The sequence below is a fragment of the Drosophila navojoa genome, chromosome 2 (assembly GCF_054131105.1).
Source record: "Drosophila navojoa isolate 15081-1374.11 chromosome 2, UAZ_NAV_1.0, whole genome shotgun sequence".
Classification (NCBI taxonomy): Eukaryota; Metazoa; Arthropoda; class Insecta; order Diptera; family Drosophilidae; genus Drosophila; species Drosophila navojoa.
Window position 1 is genome coordinate 5,655,301 of NC_142890.1, and position 25,332 is coordinate 5,680,632.

A 25,332-nucleotide genomic window follows, 5' to 3' on the forward strand; every position below is an offset into this window, starting at 1 on the left:
CAGTAGTGGCAGGTCACAGCGACGAACGAGCAAAAGGAAGCCAAAGTGGAGAGCATGCGCTGCTGCAGACCAGCGCTCATTTGATTTCGACATGCGCTTATCAGGCAGCAAAAGAGAGAGAGAGAGAGAGAGAGAGCACAAAAGAGACCAGAGAGCGTGTGAGTCAAGAGCGTAAAGGGCGAACGCTCAAGAAGAGCGCCAACGCAGCGGCAACTGCTGCTGCTGCTTCTGCTCGCCACACACTGTCTTCGTATTAGTGAGCGCCAAGTCAAAATGTCAAGTTGCTGGCTGTTCGCTTGCGCTCTCTACCTCTCTCTCTCTCAGTTTCAGTCTTTATCTGCTCTGGGCCGACTGCGGCGTTTTAGCACTTTGGCTGGTTTTGCTGGCCGCCAAGCCAATTCAAACGCTCATTCCATTTCATCCGCTCGTCCGCGTCCGTCAACATCCCACTTAACGTTTTTTTTTTTCCATTTCGGTTTCTAGCGCACACGAAGGCTGCGACTCGGCTTCACACACAAACAAACAAACACACATACACGGCCATTTATCACATTTGAAAGCCGCCATTACAAAACACGAAACGGGAGCAGAGCGTAGACGACGATATTATTATCCACCCAGCGGCGACGACATCGATACCAACACCAGCAAACGTCGTAAAACAGGCGCGCGTGTTCGTCGTCGTGGCAGCCCCTCGAAACCCACAAACAGACAACACACACACACATATACAAACACGCTCATTTCTACTCTACACACACGCATACTAAGGCGCAGCCACATCGGCTCCAACCAACTCTTCCGCCCAGCCGCCGCTCCTCTCCTAACCGACAACCCAATTCTGCCCCTGTCCGCTCACAGTTCGGTTTTCGTGATCGTGCTCTCGTTCGTGCCCGACGTCGCGACGCTGGCTGCGGCAGCGACAGCAAAAGCAACAAACATTAACATTCAGGGACAACGACAACACGGCGACGGCGTCTGCGTCGACATCCCTACGTTTCAGTTCTGATTGGAGATTCGTGCGCCGCCGTTGCTTGCACGCGGCAATTGCTCAGCTCAGCTGTGAATTGTGTATTGAGTTATTTTCAATTCCGTTTTCAACCTATTCACAACTGTTGCAACTCTCGCCTGACTTTGCCTTTTTGCAATAACAAAAGAATATCGACGAATTATACGATCAAGAATAACGGCGAATAGAAGAAATCCGAAATCTGAAACAGTGCCTCAAGTGTGTGTGCTAACAGTTATTTAGCAAAACAAAAAGAACGAAAAAAAAAAAACGTGAAATCCAATACAAAATAAACTTTCCAACGCAACAACAAGTTAAAGACAACTAGGAGCGGATTACTAAAGCTGTCAAAAACGGTAAGTGCTGAAGAAGATGCAACAAACAAACTTTACATGCAAATATATGTATATATGTACATATGTGTATTTGTTTGTATTTGCATTTGTAAAGTGAATGAATATGAAACAGTAAAAACGTCAGCAACAAGTCTCGACCAACAAAACTTCTAACCCTCTCGCCGATTGCTCTCCACATTTTTTTTCCTTTCCAACAGGTCTCCAACTTGTGGATCGCTGACTTATTTTGTATTTCCTAGAATTTCTATAAACACTCATTTGCTTGTATGTATGTCGAATTATACTCATTAAAATGAAAAATCTGTGTGTGAAATTGTGGATATTTGATATCTGATAGATGATTTATGATATATGATAAATTACATTATATGTATATTTATAATATTTAAATAATCATGGTTATCTAAAATTATCTATTAGCAGAAAAAATATGAACAATTATAGAATCAACGGCTAAGATAAGAACAACAAAATCTCAAAAATTACAAAAATTAGAAAACAAATAATAAATAGTTTAACGTTATGTGAATGACAATTGATTATTTATATTATCTAACTTCTCTATGGGATATCCGACCTCGAGGGAACTTTTTGAATACCAGTTTATCGTGTATAGCTTTATAAATATGCTTTTTTAAAATAAATTATATTATATATTCATGAATGTATTAGATATACATATTTTGGTACAATAAGGAAACTCATAGTTCCCCTTAAATTTTATTTTTAATTTTTTAATAATTTTCCTATCGTTTTTCAAGTTATTCAAAGGAAAAATATTCTTAGCATAGTCTCCCAGCAAGCTCATAAAAATATAATAATATTGCTTGGCTTGGATAATAATCCAAGCCTCGTTTCATGCATCCATTGTGAATGCATAGTGAAGGCAGTCGGGCATATTGTATCTCGTACTGCAAAACAAGTAGCTGTACATATTTTATAGCTATGTAGATAGAGAGATACATAGATACAAATTGGTTTGTTGTTGTTGCTATTCGGTTTTGCTTCAGTGATCTTTGTCATTTTCCGTCTCCCATTTCCTTTTTATTTTCCAATTCGCCGCTGCACAACAAACCCAAACGACGATCCAAATCGGATCCGAATCGGATCGCATCGGATCACAATCCCAGCCCCATTCGTCAATCGTCAAACAGTCAGCTAGGCCGCACCCCTTTTGCGCTACAAAATGAAAAGAGAGAAGTAGGGCAGTAGAGGCACGGGGCTTGACAGAGGGGAGTGTGGGCCTCTAATAGCAGATCCCCGATTCGCGTGCAGTAGCTGGCTGGGCTGACACATTCCATTGCCTGGGCCTGTGAGTCCATGTGTGTATAGACAATAGTTGAGGCAATTATTCTAGCTATGTGACTGACTATACGATTCCCTATACAATCTATTATTTATTGTATTATTGTATTTATTTCAAATTATTCAGATATTAAAAATCTATAACCTTCTACTTACAGACCTAGAAAAATTTACTAAATTTGATTTGATCTTAACAATTTGTTATACCAACTCTTTGTACATGCATACAGGGTATATTAACAACAGCAATGCGTAATTTCTGAATGAACTCAGCAAACGAATGTGTGTGAGTGAGAGAGAGCAGGCGAACTATGAGTGTCGCAGCATAAATACATGCGTATATGCATAGATCTACAGCTCTCTCACTCTATGCAATGAAAGCTCCCAGTGCAGTTCCCAGCAGCCACAGTCGTAGTTGCAGCGCAGCGTCAACGTCGTCGTCACTTCCGCTGCGGCTTTATGGCAACCCTGGCGCACTAGCTACAACACCTGTGCGGGCCACACACACACAGACACAGAGTCAGCAAATACAAATTATGCAAATCACATTAAAGTTGTAGAAAAAAACTCAAATCCCAATCTCCAATCTCCAGTTGCTTTTTGTCAGCTTAACCCACTTCACACCAACAAGCACACACACACACTTATTTCATATTTGTATGTGTGCATGCAGTGTGCGCTAAGGAAACCAACTCAAACAACAGCAACAACAATAGGCGCACAACTAATCACACATAAATATTGCTGTTGTTTTGTTAATGAAACAGAGCAGCAGCAGCAGCGGCAGCAGTAAAAACAATAATAGCGTCGTGTTCGCTCTTTTCGTCTCTATCTCTTCTTTACTCTCTCACACAATCTGTGTCTCTTGCAAAGCTTTTTAGCAGCACACACTTTGCGCTCAGCACACGCGCAGCAACAAAATTGTTCTCAAATTATAACTGTTGTTCAGCCGGCGATCGCGGAGCAATTAAAAAGAGAGCGCTGAGCACAGACGCGCCAACATGACTAACGCTTTTGAACGCTTGCTACTGCCTATTGCAGTAGCACAAAAAATATAAAAACAAAGACGAAAATATAAATAAAAACAAACCACATGCACAACAACTGTAAGCTGAAACAATGGCCAAACACACTCTGCTCTTGGGCTTTTTCTGACGACAGGGACTTTTTATTGAGAACCATTTCCTGCACACACCCACACAAACTGATTTGCTCTTCTCTCCTGTCACATCCTTCTCTTGCGCTTTGAGAAATTTTTATCTAGTTACGTAGCGATTTTTATATAGTTACGCAGCGATTTTTTGACTACAATTTCCTGAATTTATTTATAAATAACAATCAATTTATACATTATTCATGAACCGCACAATCCGGTACATATTTTCTGTTCTTCCTTTAGTTATTGTTTTTTCTCTCTGTCTCTCTCTCTCTCTCTCTTCTGGTTATTTAAGCCAACAGCCAACAGCTGTAAAGCTCCTTCCTAAAGAAATGCACTCAAAAGAGCGCAAAAAATTCCCAAAAATAAAAAACAACAAATTATTGACAATGCGCTTTGCCATTCGTTGCTGCTTATTGCTTTTCTTATTCTGCTTCTTTCTTCTTTTGCCTTTCGGCTGAATTCTTTAGTTACTTTTGCATTGTTGTTGCTGAATGCGCTACTGATTTTTATCACTTGACGTGCTGCGCTTTTATCTCAAGCAGTGCATCATACATACAAGCACAAACCTACATGCATTTTTTAAAGGTTTTATGCAATTGTTTGAGCGCGTCATTAGCCCTCAAGTTAACAGTTGCTCGACAGCAGCTCGCCACAAGGAAAAGCTGCAACAACAAATCCAGCAGCAACAGAAGCAGCAGCAGCGGAATTTAAAAAGTGGAACACAACAACAACAAAATACTGTCCAAAAGCAGGCAAAATAAAAGAAAAGGTCAGTGACCAAAATATGTTTTGCAATTGAGCAAAAACAACAACAGAAACAACAAAAGTAAAGCTTCGAGCTGAAAAGAATGTAGCAAAAAGCAAGCGAAGTGATAGCAACAACATTTTCGAATTTCTACAAATTTTTCTGCTGCCTCTTCGGTTTTTTTCTCTTTTTGGGCAAAGGAAGTGGGCCAAAAGTTATAAGAAGAAAAATATGCAACGTCTGCCGAAAGGATTTCAACATGCGAATAACCAAAGCTTAAGCTCACAAAGACAGAAAAAGAGAGAGAAAATGTGTGCGGGAGTGCAAGCGAGAAAGTGCATGAGTTCCGCACATCCGTCTGCAGCCTATTTATTTTGTAAGCGCTTTAATTCAATTAACGCCGCCGACGTCGCTGCCAGCGTCGTCAGCGCAACTCAATGTCCAATGTCCGCGTCAAGTATTCGCCCAGTTGTGGCCAGGCGAAAAATCGTTTCCTATTTTGCATGCGATTGGTTAAAGCAACGGCGAAAACACTGAGGACTTATGCATGTATGCATGTATATGTGTGAGTGTGCAGAAAAAAGGCAACATCAGCAAAAATAAACGTGCACACACACACATACATACATATGTATGTATATACGTATAAAAATAAGCAGCTACGAAATGCAAATGAAATGTAATTGAAAGCGTCGCTGCCTCTGCTGCTGCTACCCTTAAGCTCTGGCCAGGGGACATTGTCCGTTTATGGAACACTGTCAGCTGAGTAGGCGGAGGTGGAGGAAGAAAGGGAACTAGCCATTCACAGTGGTTGACGAGCGTAATGTCAATTAGGATGCTTGACTATTTCGGTATTCATGCCAAGCAAAGCATTTGTGTGACACTGTGCGACACGCACAAAGCAAAGAGCACATGACAATAAGCAAAAGCTGTTTGTTGTATATTTAATCCTCTCAAAGAGGATTTTTAACTCTGCGTCGCTGCCTTTTGCACACGACACCAACACATGTGTATATGTATACACACTCATATGCAGAGACTGGCAGGCAGACAAACTGAATAGCAAGCAAATATATTTTTCCTCGGTCGTCAAGGAGCGCGCACAAGAGGAAAGTACCTCTAAAAAGCACTCAGCGCAAATATCCCAGCACACAGGCACAGACAGCACTACACATGCATAAATACATACCCACATACACGCACAGTGCGCGATAAGCTTAATTGAGTGCGCAACTGTTGCTGCGACTATGGCTGCAGCTAAGGTGGAGCAGAGCAGCGAATGGCAGGCATACACAATTTTATCAAGGGGCCAAACGTCGACAGCACGCAAACATACAAGCACACACATACACGCTCACTTACGCAAACGCGCCAGGAGAGCAATAAGGAGAACACAAAAAATATGCACGCAGGCAGCGAGAACGAAGCGACGCGACGACGAGTCGTCAATTCGCCCCCAGCGCCAACCCCAGCGCACGAAGAGAAAGCAGCGAACGTTGCTGCTGTGTGCTTTTATTTCAATAGTCCGTCTCTGCCGTTTCTTTTGTTTGCTGTTGTTGTTGTTTTTACCGTGCCGTACGATCCTCATGTTCGCCGCATTCGCTTCGTTCACAGATGGGCGGTGCGGGTGGATATATTGAAATTCTACATACCAATGCTGAAATGTTTGCGCTGCTGTGTGTGGGTGTGCTTGCAGTTACACATCTGTTTGCTTTCCTGAGGATTTCTTGCTGGACGCATTATTTGGGTCAGATTTTTTATAAATATACATTTCTAATTGCCATGCACAACGCAAGGAAGCAACACGCACACAGTCACAGTCGTTAAATATTGTGTGTGGGCAGCTTTGCGTCATTGGCAATCCCAAAAAATATACATACATACATATATACATGTACAAGGCATTTATGTATGTATGTATGTAATTAAATATGTCGCTTTCTGGTGTACTCTCTCACGCTCTCCAAAAAAACTTAGTTCACTTTCCCTCTGACCAGTTGCTATCAAGCTAATCGCAGTGTATGAAGCTTCGGCAGATCACACGCTCTTCGGCTCCTAGCAAAAAAGCCTTTTCTTGCTCAATTCAATTGAGCTGCATTCGGCGAACAGCGCTTTTATCTGGCATGTCCATATCAATCGTGCATGAATGTAAGCAATACATGTGCACGCCTCTCTCTTGCTCTCTGCCTCTCTCTATGTGTACTTGTGCGTGTATTTATGAGTGATTCCTTGAAGCGCGCGTTATCAGCAGCACTTTGGGTTAAGAAAACCACAAAAATGTGATTTCACTTAAATACACACACACATATATACACACATATATATATATACACACACACATGCATACACACATATATATATACACACACATGCATACACACATATATATATATATACACACACATGTCCCTCTCTCCTACATTGGAATGCGTAAGCAGAGGAAATGATATTTAACAGCGAATGTTATTTAACGCAAAGCATAACAGCCTGAATAAATTTAACATTTCATGCACTGTTACCATAATAATTATATTAATGATAACATTAATCAGCCACGATCTTTTTCAAATATCTAACGCTTGTTTACTGTGTTGTGTTTGTGGAACTATGCCAAAAATTTTGTAGCCTGCTACTTCTGCCGTCTCTTCTCTCTCTTTCTTTCCATTCTGCCATTCTGTGTGATGAACGCATATCGAATGGTTGACCCGCATTTCCATGTCTAAATTAAGGACAACACCATAAAAAAAGATAGAAAAAGAAAAGAAAAGCTATCTAGGCAACTGGGCAGAGGGAGGGGGAAGGGTAGCTGACTGCAGCTGTGTGGGCCGAGGCGTGAAGCTGCCACAAAAACAACTCATAGATCAATAAACCTGACAGGCCACATGGAGTTAAAAGAAGAAGAGCTGTTGAGGCAACTGCCTGCAAGAAGTGCCCTTCTCTTAACTGTATGTGTGTGTGTGAATATGTCTACATTTTATGGTTGACAAAATGTCAGCGAAACTACAGCCATAAAAAGCATGCACTGTACAAAATTTGTGGCTATTATTCAATATTTATTATTTTGATATCAAAACCTAAAAATTTGAATCAATTATAATTGAACATTTAATTAAATTAGTTGATATCTAACTTTAAATTCATTTAAAGTTTTTTTTTTTTATAATTACTTAAATTAAAATAATTTGTGTATAATATTTGTAATTTGGTCAAGTTTGAATTTTCCTTTTTTTATATCTAAAAAGATCATAAATATTTAAGCAAAAATTTGTTTACAGTGCATCCATGTGCATAGATCATGCATTTTGTAATCGAGCCTCGCTATTGGCATACCTCGTGCATAGTTGGCCACCAGCCATCGATAGTTGGCCAACGACGGCTAACAAATCAGTCAACAGCTTCAGTCAACGATCCAGTTGCCGATCGTCGTGTGGCGACCCACTCAAGCGACAGCAGCCTCTCCTCTAGTGTAACGAGTTTCTGTTTCTGTTTTTGCTTTTGTTGTTTACAACACTTGAGACGATTCACCCCATACGCCACGCCCCCTTGTTATGGGTTCAGACCTAGACGAGCACCAGTTTGAGGGGCCCTAGGGGGGTCAGTGTTTGTTGTCTGTTCAACTCCTCCACAAATGGCACCGACATAAAAACACCTTCACATGAAAACACCTTCTAAGGGACAGACAATGGGACCGAAACGTAAAATATATGACAAGAAAATTTACAATGCATATACAAAAATTGAATTAGCAAAGATAACGCTCAGTGTAAAGATAAAGCTAACTGCAATTAGCTTTGATATAAACATAGATAATAGAAGAACTCTTAGAAAGAATAGGAATGTGCCGAAATATATATACAAACAACATAAAAGAAAGCAAAGTATTTTTTTTTTATCAAATCTTATCTGATATTCATTCATATACATGAACAAGTGAGTATCTGTGGGCAGGGTATTTTCTAGTCATTCACTTGCACACTTTCCTCTGCGCTCTGCATTCACGAAAATTTCCCTCCAAGGAATTGTCAATTGTGCCCACCTTTTCGTTGTTCCCTTTATTGGGACAGTGTCCACTGTGCGACAGCGTTGCGCTGATCTCTGCAATGTTTTTGGTGTCTATTATTAAATTTCTCCAATTCATATACAAGCATGTGTACGTGTGTTCGTGCTTGTGTGTGCCCACGCATACGGAGGCTCAGTTACATTTCAATGACAGTTGCGGCCCATTGGACAGCGCTTAGAGCTTTATTACAGTGCGGAGCTTAGGACTTTTGTTGAATGTATGTAAGTCTACACTAAATATGTATGTATGTATGTTTGTATGTCTACATACATGCGTTTCTTATGTGGCTATGGCATTGGACAGCCCACATGTCCACACACACACGCGCACACAGGCGCATATGAGAATGTGTATGTAAATGGGGGCTGCTGTTGCTGCTGCTTACGTGGCGACCTTTTTTTGTTATTGTTGTTTTGAGCCAAGCTTTTTTGTGTTTTGGAATTGTTGTTGTTGTTTCCACTTTGCCTACGTGCAAAGGAATTTCTACACTTGCGCACCAAAGCCAACGCGAATGAGCTAAAAACCGACGACACCAACAACAACAACGGGACTTTATGACGAACGTCGACGTTAGAAAACGAAACGAAGACGAGAAGAAATAAATTAACGTCTGTGCGCGCGCGTGTGTGTGTGTGAGTGTGCGCTTAAGAGCCAAACGGCTCACACAATCAGTCAACAAATTGTCGCTGGAGGAGCGCTGGGTGGAGGAAGCATTAGAAAATCATAGAGCAACAGAGGAACCAGAGCCAGAAACAGTTGGCGGTTAGCGGGCCACAACGACAGCGACGTCGACGTCGACGTCGAGACGAGACGAAACGATCGTCGTAGCTTGAAGCAGTTGTTCGTTGGGCCCAACAGAAGGGGGAGGAGAGGGCGCTGCTGGAAGGCGGGCTGGCTGGCTGGCTGGCGGTACATGTGTTTGGTGCCAACCTGCGATACCTGTTCCGCGTGACGGCAGCAGCGCCAACGGCAGCGGCAGCGACAGCAGAACCCTGCCAGTTAGTCAGTTGCCGCAGTCATCAACAGTTGGCTGCCACATACATAGAAATACATATATGTATGTATATGGATATGGACATGTTCGTCTAACGCTTTTGTCGCGCGCAGCCAACTCATTCACTCGTTTTTTGTATACCCTGTGCACAAAGAAAACTTTAAACAAACGGGTATCTTGTTTTATCAAAGTGCAATCGTTTAAACACACAAATTAATTTAAATGTTAAGTTCTTGAAATAAAAAATTTCTTAAGTTAAAATTTTAATTGTTCTTAGAGCTGATAAATAAATATTAATGTTATTATTATAATTATTATAACGAATATATATATCTAAAGATATAATATAGATATATTAAAATTTGAATAACTTTTAATACACAGTAACTCACAGTCGCGCTTAGCCCATTCCTGTTTTTTTTTGTTTACACAGCCAACAGCACTGTAGGAAATCAAACAGACCCTGAGAGCTTCCAACGCAGCGTGCTCTCTTTCTCTCTCTCTCTCTCTCGTACACACGCACACATGCACCCAGGCACGTTAGAGAGCAGCGCAAGCTCCATGACGGTGCGGTCACAATCGCAGGCTGGGCTGCCGCACAACAACACTGATCGGCTTTTGATTGTGGGGGCGATGCGAGGCTGTGTGGGCCATGTGTGTCCCAAGTGTCACGCAGCGGCAGCAGCAGCCCCCACAGTAAAAAGAGCAATAGAGCAACAACAACAGTAACAGCAGCTAGAGCATCAACCTAGTTTTTGGCTTAAGATATTGAGTAACACGTTGCGAAGCCTAACCACATAGAACCAACTGTTGTTGGCCGCGGGGAAATATCTATATTGAAGGGAAATTAATTAAAGTCATTTATGGGAATTTCGCTCTTAAAGGCCTAGCCCAGCTCTTACAAACTCTACACACAAAGAAAGGCTTTATTTAGTATGTGAAACAAAAACATTTTATGGGGAAGTTACAGCGCTTACATTTACATACACACACAGCTCTCAAACAGACATTAGATCAGCGACTAAGTAGAACAACGATAAAAAAAAATATAGTAACAATGGGTTGCGATCGTTCGTGGTAGAGCTCCACCATAAAAACAACAACTCAAAAGTAGAAAAAAAATTAAACAGACTGCAAAAAAAAATCAACAGCAACAACAACAAAACCAACCGACAACACGCAATAGGGCAAGGCAAACAACAACAGCACTAGCGACAGAGCGGCAGCGACGTCGGCAGAGAGCTGAGCTGAGCCAGCAACAGGAATTTACGATTCAGTGGCTACCTTGTTGTTGTTGTATGTCTGAATATACACACTCACACACTTGAACATGCATTTCGCTGTATTTGTTGCTGTTTCACCTGGGTTGGGGCGCTGCGTGTTTGTGTGCATGGATCTTCGCCTAGGTGTGCCTGTATGGGAGAGAGAGCCTATTAGGCAAAGCACTCGCTTCCGTTGTAAGAGCATTAGGCAAGGGCAGCGGCGGGTTCCGTTACGCCTAAAGAGTGTAGAATCGACAAAAATAATAACAACACCCAGCAGCAGCCGCAACACGTATGTACATATGTACATACATATGTAGGTGTGTAGGATAAGCTTAGAGAAAGAGAGAGGTAAAATATTTGGCAGCTTTAAAGTTGCTAGCCGAAAATAACAAAAATATACATAAATATAAATTCATATAAAAGTACAAATAAAATAGAACAAAAAACAATCCAATTGCGCAGCGCTTATAGGATTCCAATTTGAAAATTCGTCATTCGCCTGTACGCTTCACTTGTAGAATTTACAGTTGCTTACGTAATGCCGCACCAACACAAGCGCCTACACACAAACGCTCCTTCAAATGCAGACACACATGCACACAAACACAGAGGCAATTTAATTTGTTGTTGCATGAGGCCTGCGTCGCTGGCTCAAGTTTCCACATGTTTTTCCAATTGCCGCAAAAGCCAAGCCAAGCCAACCACACACATACACACTCACACACTGTTGGAAAAACCAAAGGCAATGGCAGCGACTGCAGCCCAACCCCAGAGCAGCCCGACAGCCGCCCAACCCAAAAGCCGCCTATTGCCCTTACAATTACAACCACACAGAGTGAGCGAGAAAGAGAGAGAGAGAGAACGAAAGCGAGAGAGGTAGAGCGACATAAGCGGCTGCTGCGGTGCGGCACCCAATGTTGTTTCTAGCTTTTTCTTTTTCCATCATGTTTTTCGTTATAACCCCGTTTCGTCAACGTTGTTGGCACGTCCGTTCGTCCGTCCCCACCTCCTCTTCCTCCTTCCCGTCTTCCTCCCTCTCGCAGGCCCCATCGCGTGCAAGGGAAATTAAAAATTCAAAAGTCAAAGGCGCAAGCAGCGAATCGACGTCCGACTGCGCGAGCGGCCGAGCGAGCGAGCGAACGCAGCGAAAACAACACGAGTGTAGAGTTATAGACAGAAAGAGCACAAGAGCGTGTCGTTTTGGAGACTTGGGGATTCGGCCATCAACTGTTCGTTCCTTTTGTGAGAGCGTAACGTTGACTGCGCCGCTAGCTGCGCAGCTAGCGCTCATCGACGACTGCGACCGACGGATGTAGGATTGCTGTCCATGTGTGTGTGCGTGTATCTCTGTGTGCGTGCATGTGTGTAGCAAGAAGCTAATAAGCGGGCAAGTAGACGAAGAAGAAGAAGAAGCAACAGCAACGACGGCGACAGCAGCAGAGGCCTCGGCCGTCGCTTGGTTCGTCGTTTAGGAGCCGAGGATCGTTCAGTCAGTGTATTGGTGTCAAACGAGACGGACGAATTTGGCGGCAAAGAGATATTTCACTGCGTTTCGTTCGTTCGTTCGTTCGGTCGACGCGCCCCCTCTCCCACTCTATCTATCTCACTCGCACTGAATTGTGAAAATTTCCATTTGAAAAATTCGGGCAACGACAAGAAAAACAAGCAATTGTTGCAAAGTTAAAATTAATCAAAAATCGTGCAAAAACAAAAACAGAAAGTAAAAGTTAAGCAACAGGAAAACAGCAGGCGCCAGCAGTTAACGGGAAACAGCAAAGAAAGGTGCATATAAGTAAAAGAGAAATAATTGTGAAACATGTGAAAATGATTTTGCCAACCGCCCCCATTGAAATTGTTTAAAAAGTCGCGCATGTCCCAAAAATGCCTGAAAATACTCATGCATGCATATGCATGTGTGTATGTATGTGTACATAAATGTTGTCATGTTTGTGCATGTGTCTGTTGCTGCTGCCATCGCAAGGGGGTGTAAAAATAAGCGCATGTAAAGTGATCTCCGCAGGCCCGCCTCCCACCCCTTAGCAAACGAACGCTTATCATGGTCCCTATCCGTGAGCGCCTGCGTGTGTGTGTGTATGCGTGTGTTTTTGTGTGCCTGATTGTATGCGAGTGTGAGTGTGACTGTGTGTGCGTGCGTGCGTGTCGGGGCTGCGCAGTCGGCTTCCTGCGCGAGGACTTTGACTTGTTCACTTTATTCGTTTTGACTTTGCTCATTCGCTCGTGAGGCCTGCTCAAGTGAGGACGTGTCAGCGGCAAACATAACTTAAAATCTATCTCGGTTAAAGCAACTAAATAAATACCATTGTGCATACAGTAAGCAGATCGATTGTTTTGGTTCTTTATAAATATTACAACAAAATCAACACAATTTATAAATTAAAAAAAAAAAAAAAATAACTATGCAAGTACGTGGTGAGCGCACAAACAAAAACTATTTATTAATGCCGCTGCGCTAGATCAGCAAAGCAAAAATTTTTTACTGCTGCAAAAGCTGCCATTGGAACTTTAAAAGCTCTCTGCCGACGTTCGCTTGAGTGTTAATGTGTGTAAAAGAGAGCGGCAATATACTTATGTAGAAATATGCGGCAAGTGTCTAATGCTTGCTCTCGCGCTCTCTGAGAGTAGATTTCGTTTGAGTGACGTACGGCTCATTCAATTAATTTCGACAAGTGCACTACGAAACAATAACAATTACTACAAAAATTGCACTAACAAAAAAACGAAATAAAAAAGTAAAAGAGTAAGAGCAAAAGCATAAACAAAATCGAAAAACGAAAGGCATGTGTGTAATAATTAGACAGCAAGTGAAATTGTAAAATTAATGATTTCAAATTAAGTGTACAAAGCAGAGTCGTGCGATAAGATAAGAGCGAGCGTTGGCAAACATAAGCAACAAGTGCAAGAGGGAAGGAAGGCAGCTAGACGATGTATGTGTGTGTGAGCATGCTAAGGAGTTTCAACGATAGCACAGAAAAAAATGAAGAAAAAAAAGGCAAAGTGAATCAAGTGATAAGTGCTATGAACAATATTTGTCAATGTGTGAGTGTGTGTGCGTGTGTCTCCATATATACTTGGATATGCTGGATCTGGAGCGTTCTACCAAGATTTTCTTATGCCCGTTTCGAGCTACTCGAAAATTTAATGACTTTTGCTGCTGTGTAAACTTTTGCTCATTCTCCTTTACACAATTTACGTGCCTGTTGCTAAAGCTGTGTACGTGTACGTGTGTTTATTTGACTGTGCTTGTGTGTGTGTTTCTCTGCTGTGTTCGTTTTAATTTGCTTCTCTAAGCCTCCACACCCTTTGGCAAGTTTTCAAGTCTACACACAATCACACTGACACACAAACACACAAATATGTACATGCATGCGCCGTCTATACAGTTGCTGTCCCAAACGAGCAAAATAGCCTAAATAAAAATAAATACCAAAAGTCACTTACTGACCATTTATAAAGGGAAATCTAGGGGAATTTTCATGCAAATATCCTTAAAGAAAGTATATTTTTTTGGCTGAATGTAAATGAAAAACGGCATGTAAATGTAATTTTAAGCAAATGTTTTTTTACAGGATGAAAATGCGCAACAGTATGTTATAGTAGAATTTGAATTGTGGGGAATGTGATTCTGCTATATAATATTTCCCCTGTTTATGCATGTGAGTTTCCCTGTGCCTTTTGCATGCACGTCTGTTCTACTGGGATGAGTTGACAGGCAAAGCGAGTCGCAGACATAAAACACACACACGCACACATACACAGAGAGGTTCTCGCTCCGCGATGTGGTCGGTGCGTGAGTGTGTATGTGTACAACTGTGTGGGTGTGTTATTGTTGCTGTTGTCGTCGCTCTTGTTCTTATTGTTATTGTTGTAATTTGCCCATTTGAAACATTTGAAATTTCCATTTAGATTTCCTCATTTAGTTTTTTTTTTCCTGCCTGCCGGCCTGCTTGCTTGCCTGCCTTACAGACGCACTGCCTGCATAATATTCGGACCTTTGCCGTCTATTTGACCTGGCGGGTCGTCTGTTAAATTAAATTTGGTTTGCATTTAATTTATGAGCGACGAGTGACGAAGCGTCGAGCTCCGAGCTATAGCTCATTGTGGCTCAACCCCTGCCCAAATGCTGCCCTTCCCCACTCACTCAAACTCGAATTTCCATTTTCCAATCCTTTTGTCATGTAATATTCAGACTTGGAGACTTGGGAAGTAAAGTGAAAGCTGGCTTGATGGAACAAATTTGTGGGAATGCTAATAATTCGACTGATAAATAATTAATTACTCCACATGTTCATTGTGCTGCTTATTTAGTGAAGCAACAATGCTAATAACTTGTTTCTCTAATTTTATTTCCTTTACAGCTTTCTTTGATAACCACGTCAAAATGTTAAGGAACTATTTAAACTAAAAAGGACGTCAAGGATATTTGTTAATATAAACATTGCATGCAACACATAAGCGTACGGCATTGGCCGAACCACGAGCACATTTCCAACGCCCAATTGACGTAACTGTAAAATTAAAATCCACACAAAACGGCTTCCAAATGAAGATGGCATCTCAACGATTTTGTTTGCGCTGGAATAATCATCAGAGCAATCTGTTATCCGTCTTCGATCAGCTGCTGCACGCTGAGACCTTCACAGATGTGACGCTGGCCGTCGAGGGTCAGTACCTGAAGGCACACAAGGTAAGTGTACAAATGCGATAAATAAATATACTTAAATCGATACTAAAACTTAATATGCTTTGTTCTCTTTCCCTCTTTCTCTGTCTCGTTTATCTAATTGGACAGATGGTGCTATCCGCCTGCAGTCCATATTTCAATGCACTGTTTGTGAATCATCCGGAAAAGCATCCGATTGTCATATTGAAAGATGTGCCCTATTCGGATATGAAATCCCTGCTGGACTTTATGTATCGAGGCGAGGTGTCTGTCGATCAGGAACGCCTAACCGCCTTTTTGCGCGTTGCCGAAAGTCTGCGCATCAAGGGCCTCACTGAGGTCAACGATGACAAGCCCACCTCAGCGGAAACCGCCCCGGCGCCGCCTCAATTGCAGCGCATACAGCCGTACGTGGTGCCGCAGCAGCGCAAGCAACAGTCCAATGTCTTGGCCGCCAATGCTGCAGCGGCCGCCCTGCAGGCAGCCACGCAACAGCAGCAGCAACAGCAACAGCAGCAACAACAACAACAGCAGCTACAGCAAACATCGCTGCTGAGCACAGCGCTGATGCCCAAACGCAAACGGGGCAGACCTCGCAAACTCTCGGGCAGCTCGAATGGCACGGGCAACGACTACGACGAATACGAGCGCGAGGGCGTTATGAATGTAAGTGGACAAAGAGGAGATATTGAAGCCTAAATATTCTGTAACAACTATAATTTTAGACTCCTAGTTTGTAAAATTAGATTGGGCAGATATAATTAACATTTGTTTAATCTTTGTAAATTCTATTCATAGGACTCCGATATGGGCAATGGCAAATTGTGTAATGACTCCTACTCCGGCAACGATGATGGCTCCGATGACAACCAACAAGAATCTGCCCACCACGATGAACTGAATGTAAGTTTTACCTTTCTCTCTCGCTCTCGTTCTCTTCTCCTTGGTCGCGTTGAAGATTTTGTTTTTAATTTCGCGACTTGAAACAATTTGCAGGAAAGCCGCGACTCGTTGCCCACAAAGAGATCAAAGAGCGGGAAAGATCAGCGCATGGCACAGCAAGATGACAACAGCACTTCCGGTGAGTGGAGAATATTTTCAATTCATCATTTGCATTTCATTTTTGTGAAACGAACAACAATTCATTTCAAATTAGTCTAAGCTAAACATTTACTTTGCTAGCTAGCACTAAGAAACAACTACACCATCAATCAGTCAATCAAACAAAAATTGAAAAAAAAAAAAAAAAAAAAAATTGTAGTCTTTAAGCAAAGTTTATCAAGTTTGAACAGAGTTAATAATAATCACAACAGAAAAAAACAGCACAAAAATTTAATATAAAATGAACGTTATTCGTTTTCGAAAAACTCATTTGCATAAATTTCGAATTGTGTTATCGGAAAAGCTAAAAGGGATTTACGCATTTCAAATAGAAAAGGATAAACAACAAAAACGAAAAACGAAGAAAAGAAATTCGCGTCGGTTTTACTTTTGTGTACCAAAAAAAGTGAGAAAATTGTTTTTAACATAAAAAAAAAATTGAAAATATTTAACTGTAGTGTGTTTACGCATTCGTTTTGACGCGCATTTGCTGAGTTTCGCATTTCGCCAGGTGAGTGTATTCAATGCAACAACAACAACAACGATGCCAAAGAAATGCAAATGCACAAATGCTGAAAACAAAAAGATGAAGAAGAAGAAAAGATTTAGTCAAGTTGAAAAATCGGGTTGAAGCTCACAGGGATTTAAGGCCGACGCTTGAAATAAATATTAAAAAAAAAAGAAAATCAGAAAAAAATTTACGAATTGAAAAACTCATGAAAATCCGCGTTAAAACCAAAAGCGAAATATCACAAAAAGAAAAGAAAAACGTTTTTTTTTTACATCCAAAACTAAAGAAGAAAGAAGAACGCAAAATGCTGCAAAATTTTATGGAAAATGGAAAAAATTTGATGAAAAATCTTTTTCGTTTTTTTCTCGTCGAGCGTAACGCGTTGCTAGTGCTTTGAAATATGGCTTGAAAATCCCTATAGCTTTTCCGAACCGATTTGAAACTTGTTCCATTTGTGTTTTTGCCTTTCTTTTGCATACTTTACACAAACAAACACACACACACACATGCACGCCTTATAGCATTTAATAACTAAAACACATTTCTAATTGACTTTTAGATGGAAACGATAGCGATGGCGATGGCATGGATACCTCCTATATGGAGCCACAACTGATGCTGGATGAATACGATGAGCCCGTGGAATTCAAATACAATCCTTTGACGGACAGCTCGCCAACGCAGGATCAGAACAGCTCCACGGACAATCAGCATCTCAATGAGCAGGCAAGACAGCAGGCATTCCTCATTGCAGCACAGCGCAAACATCAGGCGGAATCGGCATTGGCGGCCACAGCAGCGGCTGTCGGTGGCGGCGGACTGAAGCTGAACATTGTGGGCATTGCCAGCGGTGGCAAGTCCATGGTTAGCATTCCGAAGCTGACGCCCATTGGCAAGGTGAATGCTGCATCTACGCCGCTGGTATCGCCCGCCTCGTCGTCCTCGTCCAAGCCGCGTGCGCAGAAGCGACCCAAGCTCAAGCAGCAACAGAATGGCGATGTCGTTAAGACAGCCTATGCAGCCGGACAGGAATATCTGGATCTGTACAATAGCAACGATGGCTTTAAGCCCAAATCGGAGCTACTCGGTGGCAGTACGCCGAATCTGAGCAGCGGCGGCGGCGGTGTGGGCGTTACGCCCGCCGTGAAAACCAAACTCAATCTCAGCAGTAATGTGGGCGAGGGCGAGGCGGAGGGTTCGGTGCGCGATTACTGTACCAAAGAGGGCGAGCATACGTATCGCTGTAAAGTCTGCTCTCGGGTATATACGCACATTAGCAACTTTTGCCGGCATTACGTGACATCGCACAAGCGCAACGTCAAGGTCTATCCGTGTCCGTTCTGTTTCAAGGAGTTCACGCGCAAGGACAATATGACGGCGCATGTGAAGATCATACACAAGATTGAGAATCCGTCAACGGCGCTGGCCAATGTGGCGGCGGCCAGTTTGGCCAATCAATCGCTGGGCGTGGCAGCTGGCAATACGGCCGCGCCGCCCGATTTGAGTGCACAGAATTCGAATCAATCGCTGACAGCGACTAATAATGCGTTATCCACCTCATCATCGTCATCGACGTCGTCGTCGAGCGGCTCATTGGGGCCGCTGGCAACCGCAGCAGCGGCAGCGGCTGCTGCAGCGGCGCAGTAATCTCCCACACATAACAAATATATATATAGAGACAGCCGCAAATTCCAAAATCAAAACAAACAAAAAGAAAAAAAAAACGTGAAAAATATATAAAAGTCGAGGGCAAGCGCCAGGCGCTAAATGTGCCTTATGTGCTTTATCATAGCGGAATCAGAGAAGGAAAATATCGTATATACTATATAAATGGTATTTATATATATATATATAAATGTGTATAGACAGAGAGGCCTTTCAACATTGCAGATTTGTTAATTTTTGTTTTTTAGTTATTTAAACTTGACAGCATGAAGTTTTCTCTGTTGAAATGTTTTTTTTTTTTTTTTTTACTCTCTCTATATATAAGATATATATGTATGTATAAAAATATATATGTATATATCTATATACATATAAACTTTTCTTTTATAATTTTTTTATACGATCTTTTGTTGTGCAATTATTTTCAAATTAGTTTAAACATTATCTAAAAAAATAGCACTTAATCAAAAAAAAAAAGTATAAATATATATTTTATTTGTAATATTTTTAATTAAACTAATGTAAACAGCAAAAAAATATATATTATTTTTTAATGAATGCAGCACCGCAGCGGCCTTATCAAGCATATAAAAACTAAAAAAAATATATATATAATATTTAACTAAATTTTAGTTAATGACAAAAGCTAAACTAAATATATGTATATATATACATGTATGTATGTATATATATGTAAACATATTTAATTATATATAACTTTGGTATGCGTAGCTATAGCTCTATTAATTAATTTATATATACAATATGCATATATATATATATATATATCTATATACTAAACATAATGTTCTACGTTTAAATGTTTATATAAATATGTGTGAATCGTGCGAGCTGCGAGGCTCTGCACAGATCTACCTTGTTGCCTTCAAATGAAGCTAGTTGAAAGAAAAAAGAAAACTATATAGATTGGTAACGCTATATAGCAGCCCAATCCAAATCGGAAAGAAATCTGTAAGAGTCAGCCGCACAGACTCGAGGCGAAAGATTGCAAATGTTTCGCTTGGGTTTGTTGTGAGCTGCATTAAATGTTTATAAACAGAAACAAAAAATATATATATTTTATATAACATAATAATTATTGATTAAATATGATTATGTTTATGTTTATGTTTATAACAAAAAAACAAAAGAAAAAAAAAACAAACAAACAAAAACAATATCTAACTAACGTAGTCTAAAGACCAACTATGCAAATAATTTATCTATCTATTATTACTTAAAAAAAAAAAACAATTAAAATTTATGTTGTATATCTCGGAGGCTTAAATTATCGCCAAAGAAATGAAGCAAATGCAGAAAATAAAAATAAAAAATAAATACAAATTGAATGCAAAAACAAATACATAATCAAGTTAATTCAACAAAATAGCAGCAAAATATGAACACGATCTCCATAAAAAAAAAAAACAAAACAAAACAAAAAATACATAAAACTTGAAAAAGTTGAAAAAGCAAAGAAAATTGAATTTGATTTGAATTTGTTGCATTGCAAAATATTAATAAAAATTAAATGAAAAACAGCTCCAATTTTTGTTAGCATCAAAAATAAAAAAATCAATAAAAATGTAATTAGTTAATAATTTAAAAGAAAAGCATTATAATTTATTAAATAATAATTTGTTTTTAATTCTTTATTTAGTGTTAGCTAGTGCAATTTAGTTAAGTTAACGTAAACCTCTTTCCACCAATTCAATAACTATGGCTAACCCAACAATACACACATACATATATATCTATATATATATATATATATATCTTTTTGGCATTATAACAGTTATATATATTCACATATATATATTGTATGTATTTATATTTTAACTTTTAATTTTAGTTAACGTTTTGTATGCAAATATATGTGTTTGTTTTTTTGGCCCACATCAAAAGAAAATAATGAGGGACTTTCCCCAACAAATCTAAACAAATCAATTTCCAACTCGAAACACTCTTATTTTTTACTATCATTACTATAAATAATTATTATCAGACCTTCCATAATATTATTATTATATATTATAATTAAACAGTCATGCTTTTGATGCCCAAAGAAAACAAAAGAAAAATAAAAAATATACATAAATAATTAAATTAAACACAATTTGTTTAACGGCTAAAGAATATCTGAACTATATATGTATATATATAGTGCTAAAAATGCATAAATAAATCAATTAATTGAACAACAATTAAGTTTGTAAAATTAATCAATATTAGTAAATCACGCAATATTATTCATAAAAACAAACAAAAAACATTTAAAAAAAAAATACATTTTGTTATATTTTATTACGATAAATGATTATTATTATTATATATCGATTAATTGACAAATGTGAAGAGAAATAAAATACACACACAACAACAACAACTAAACAGTTCTGTAAAGGAAACAAATTGTTTGCGTTTTATTTTTAGTTTTTAAAATTCATATTTTATTTTATTTTTATGAGGTTGTTCTTTATATAGCAACTGATTAAACTTCAGATTCAAAACGATGATTTTTATTTTGATAAAAAAATGAATGTATAAGAATGTATGAATTGAAATTAATTAATTAACTTTTTATATTTTTTTACTTTACTTTTTTATTTTTTTTTAAATGTAGAAAATAAAAGTATGTAACAAGGGTTGTAATAAGAGAATTTTGATAAATCTGATCAGTATCAATAGTCATGATAAAAACATAGTTATAGCATAGTTATAGATATTTTGGAATACCCTAACCTAAAATGATTTCCATCACATATTAGTAAATATATAATTTATATAAATTTCATCTCTCATTTGAATTTATAGCCACGCCCGAGCTCTCGCAGCGTTTGTTTGGTTTGGCATCCACGCAAATCTCCACGACGACAGAGACGTCGCCATCATCTGCACGGGACTCCTGCGACATGGGCGCCTCGGCACCCTTGCACCTGCCTACCATCTTGGGCTTGAAGATACGTCCGATTAATACCAGCAATCAGTCGCAGTCGCAGTCGCAGTCACAGTCTCAGTCACAATCCCAGTCACAGTCACAGTTACAGTCAAAAGCTCTGCACAACAACAGCAACAACAATAATAGCAATATCAATAGCAATTCACTGCTCAAGCAGCAGCTGCGTGGTGGCCCCAAGGATCCGGATACGTTAGTGTCGCTGGCGCTGCCAGCAACGTCCATCGAGGAGCCCAACGAGCAGGAGAACAGCTGCAGCGCGTTGCAGTCGCTGGCCAATGCTGCAGAGCGGCAAGCGCAGCAGGCGTCCAGCAGCAGCGGCAACAACAACAACAACAACAACAGCAACAGCAGCAACAACAATAACAATTCCAGTCTGCATCAGCAGCTGCTGCTGCACATGGCTGCCACGGGCAATCCGCTGCTCAAGTCGGACTTTTATCAGGCGCAGCAATCACAGGCGCAACAACAGCCTCCACAACCGCCCGCAACGCCACCTCCGGCCGAGTCCAGTTATGCGGATGAAGACCTCGAATTGCTTTGTGTGGCGGATAAGAGCGACGAAACGGATCATGAGCTGTTGACGCTAGCCGACGAGAATGCAGGCCTGCCCGGCTATACGCCCGGACATGAATCCTTTGAGGAGCCGCTGCCCACCATTGAGCGCAGTCCGCCTCGTTCGCGCGCATCCGGCACGGCCAAGCGGCCCATCCAGCGACGACGTGTGCGACGCAAGGCGCAATCGACCATCGACGATCAGGCCGAGCATCTGACGGAAATGTCGGTGCGGGGCTTGGATCTGTTTCGGTATGCGAGCGTGGTCGAGGGCGTCTATCGGTGCACCGAGTGCGCCAAGGAGAACATGCAGAAGACCTTCAAGAACAAATACAGTTTTCAGCGTCACGCGTTTCTCTATCACGAAGGCAAGCACCGCAAGGTGTTCCCCTGCCCGGTGTGCTGCAAGGAGTTCTCCCGGCCGGACAAAATGAAGAATCATCTCAAGATGACGCACGAGAATTTCACGCCGCCCAAGGACATCAGCGGCTTCAGTCCGCTCAAGTATCTGATCTCTGCGGCAGCAGCGGGCGACATGCACTCCACAATCTACCAGCAACAGCAGCAGCAACAGCTGGAGCAGCAGCAACAACTCGAACAGCAACAACTCGAGCAGCAGCAACAGCTCGAGCAGCAGCAGCAACAGTTGGAGCATCAGCAACAACAACAATTGGAGCAGGAGCAACTGCTGTTGCTGCCTGATGTCAAGCAGGAGCAGCTGGAAACGGATCAACAGCTAACCGCCTATTCAGCACCTGCCACGCCCACAACAGCAGCGGCCGCAATGCTTAGTTTGCAGCATGACGTCATCATCAAAAACGAAATACAAATCTCGCCATCGCCATCGCCCCCACCGCCAGCCATGTACGGAGTGGGGGGCGAGGGCAAAAGCCTGACGCCAGTGCCCACAGGTGTCAACTGAGGGGGTAGAAAGGGAGAGAGAGAGAGCGGGAGAGTGCCAGTGAGAGAGCGAGAGAGAGAAAGGCGACGAGCCAGTAGAGAGGAAGAGTGATAGACAGAGTATGAGAAAGAGGACAGACGTGAGAGTAACAGAAAGGGAAGATCAAGGAGATACAGATATAGAAGAGAGAGTAGCAGATAAAGAGACAGAAGTAAGAGAGTAAACGAGATGAGATAAAGTGAGAATTAGAGAAAATAGAGCGTGCCTTAAACAAAACACACAACTGTAAAATACTAAAATACTTAAAGCTAAGCAATTGTCGGAAGCAGGGGCGTAGACTGAAAGGGGAATCAAATGAATACTTAAAACTCAATTAATTTAACAATTTCAAATACGATATGCAATATGCTATTTATGCATTTACCTAGGCGAGCTTTCCTAGAGCAATATTCAGCATACGCCCCTGGTCAGAACTCAAAACGAACTCAAACGCATAAAATTTATTATTAAATATATATATTTATAAATATAGATATAGTTAATACCAATCCTTAAGGACCTTTAGTGCACACCAGATAGCTAAATTTTCTTTAGTTAAGCAATACATATTTACAAAAATAGCAATAAGCTCAACAAGGTTCCGTCCATAAAAAGGCCTTACGTTTTAGATATTAAAGATATTTTGTACTTAATAATTATTTAGTCTTAAGTTCAAATGCAACTGATTAATTAGTAGAAAATTTCTTATTATCCACTGCCCACTAAACAATTTTAACTTTGATTTAGCTCTGATTTAAATTATTACAATCGGCATTTCTGTGTCTTAAGGCAAGTGGCAAGGATCGACTGAATTTACTTCGAACTCTGTTTAAACTTATTCATTGTGAAGGAGCTACGAGTTGATTGCCTTAAGATGAACGAGTGAATTTAGTTGTTATAGTGAAGCAATCGTAAATATACTCACTATATAAGATCAACGCGTGAATTCATTCCAGTGAACTTACCACGCCTAAAGCAGGCAGCTGAGTGTGCTTAAGGAGTGTACGGGTGGGCACCGTCCAACTAAATTTACTCGCTTCTTTCTACTCGTTACGTTATTTTTTTTTTTGTTTTCTCATTTTTGTTTATTTCTTGTGTGATTTTGTTGAACTGTATTTTGTTTAGTCTTTTAATTTTATATTGTTGTATATAGTATTACGTTCAAATACTCAAAGACCTTAGAATAATGGGTGTGTGTGGTCTATTGGTAATACAAGAAACCGAAAACCCCACTGAATTGGCTAATTGTGCAATTATCAAAAGAAAAAAAAAATGCAACAAAAAAGAGATCATAATGAAAATTATAACTATGTGGCGCCTGGCCTGTCCGGCCGACCCATGTAAATGTTGTAAACTTAATTAACGACTACTTAATTATGCTCTAGCAGACTTCTTAGCTCCTAAGTGTAGTATGTAGTATGTATAATGTTTTTTTCTAGTTGCTATATAGTGTATGTATGTATAACTCGTTTCTAAGGCATTGTCGAAATGCGCAACGGACTTCCAGTGAAAAATAACTGATATTCTTACTTAAGCTCAACAATGGATACTAAATCACCAACACGCTGTTACTCAGTTGATTGCTTTAGTGTCTTACACTTCACACAAATTGTACGCACAAAACAGAAAAACAAAGTACTCAGCATTTCATATTATGTATTTCTTTCGATATATATACATATACATATATAAATATACATTTACTTAAAGCAATCATTACGACTTAAACTGTCAATGCGCTCAATAAATAGATTTTATACAATTTATAAATTACAATTTGTTTTATTTAAATTATTAATATTTTTGCATATTCCCACATTCTCTTAATTTATAATATTCCTTTACTACAAAAACAAATATAAATAGCAAATATCAAGGAAATGCTGGCATTTATTTTAACAGACACCTAGGACTAAAGGATAAAGGAAGAAAATGAACCAGTTCCTTGATGGCGCCACCTATTGCAAGGTAGGAACAAATGTAGAAATGCGTAGCATACTTATGTGGGACACATATGCTACGTAAGTACT

General features: G+C 40.3%; 1 protein-coding gene across 5 annotated transcripts; it reads left to right on the plus strand.

Annotated features, from left to right (window-relative positions):
• Positions 1 to 347: 347 nt before the first annotated feature.
• On the plus strand, positions 348 to 25,072 carry ttk (zinc finger and BTB domain-containing protein ttk). Of its 5 annotated transcripts, none has more exons than XM_030383463.2 (6): positions 348 to 1,365; positions 15,270 to 15,598; positions 15,704 to 16,240; positions 16,373 to 16,477; positions 16,571 to 16,655; positions 21,666 to 25,072. In XM_030383463.2, the coding sequence occupies exons 2-6, from the start codon at positions 15,455 to 15,457 to the stop codon at positions 23,282 to 23,284; spliced, it is 2,490 nt and encodes an 829-aa protein (XP_030239323.1). In that variant the 5' UTR covers positions 348 to 1,365; positions 15,270 to 15,454; the 3' UTR covers positions 23,285 to 25,072. The 5 variants fall into 5 exon arrangements, with proteins under 5 accessions (XP_030239323.1, XP_089112667.1, XP_089112670.1 ...); XM_089256541.1 differs by lacking the exon at positions 348 to 1,365 and adding an exon at positions 11,860 to 12,675; XM_089256544.1 differs by lacking the exons at positions 348 to 1,365; positions 21,666 to 25,072 and adding exons at positions 12,360 to 12,675; positions 17,746 to 20,305.
• Positions 25,073 to 25,332: the final 260 nt, after the last annotated feature.

Coding starts and splice junctions, on each gene's coding strand:
- ttk (XM_030383463.2), top strand. CDS start 15,455: ATGAAGATGGCATCTCAACGATTTTGTTTGCGCTGGAATAATCATCAG. Junction 16,241..16,372: donor AGCGCGAGGGCGTTATGAAT/GTAAGTGGACAA, acceptor TTCTATTCATAG/GACTCCGATATGGGCAATGG. Junction 16,478..16,570: donor CCCACCACGATGAACTGAAT/GTAAGTTTTACC, acceptor AACAATTTGCAG/GAAAGCCGCGACTCGTTGCC.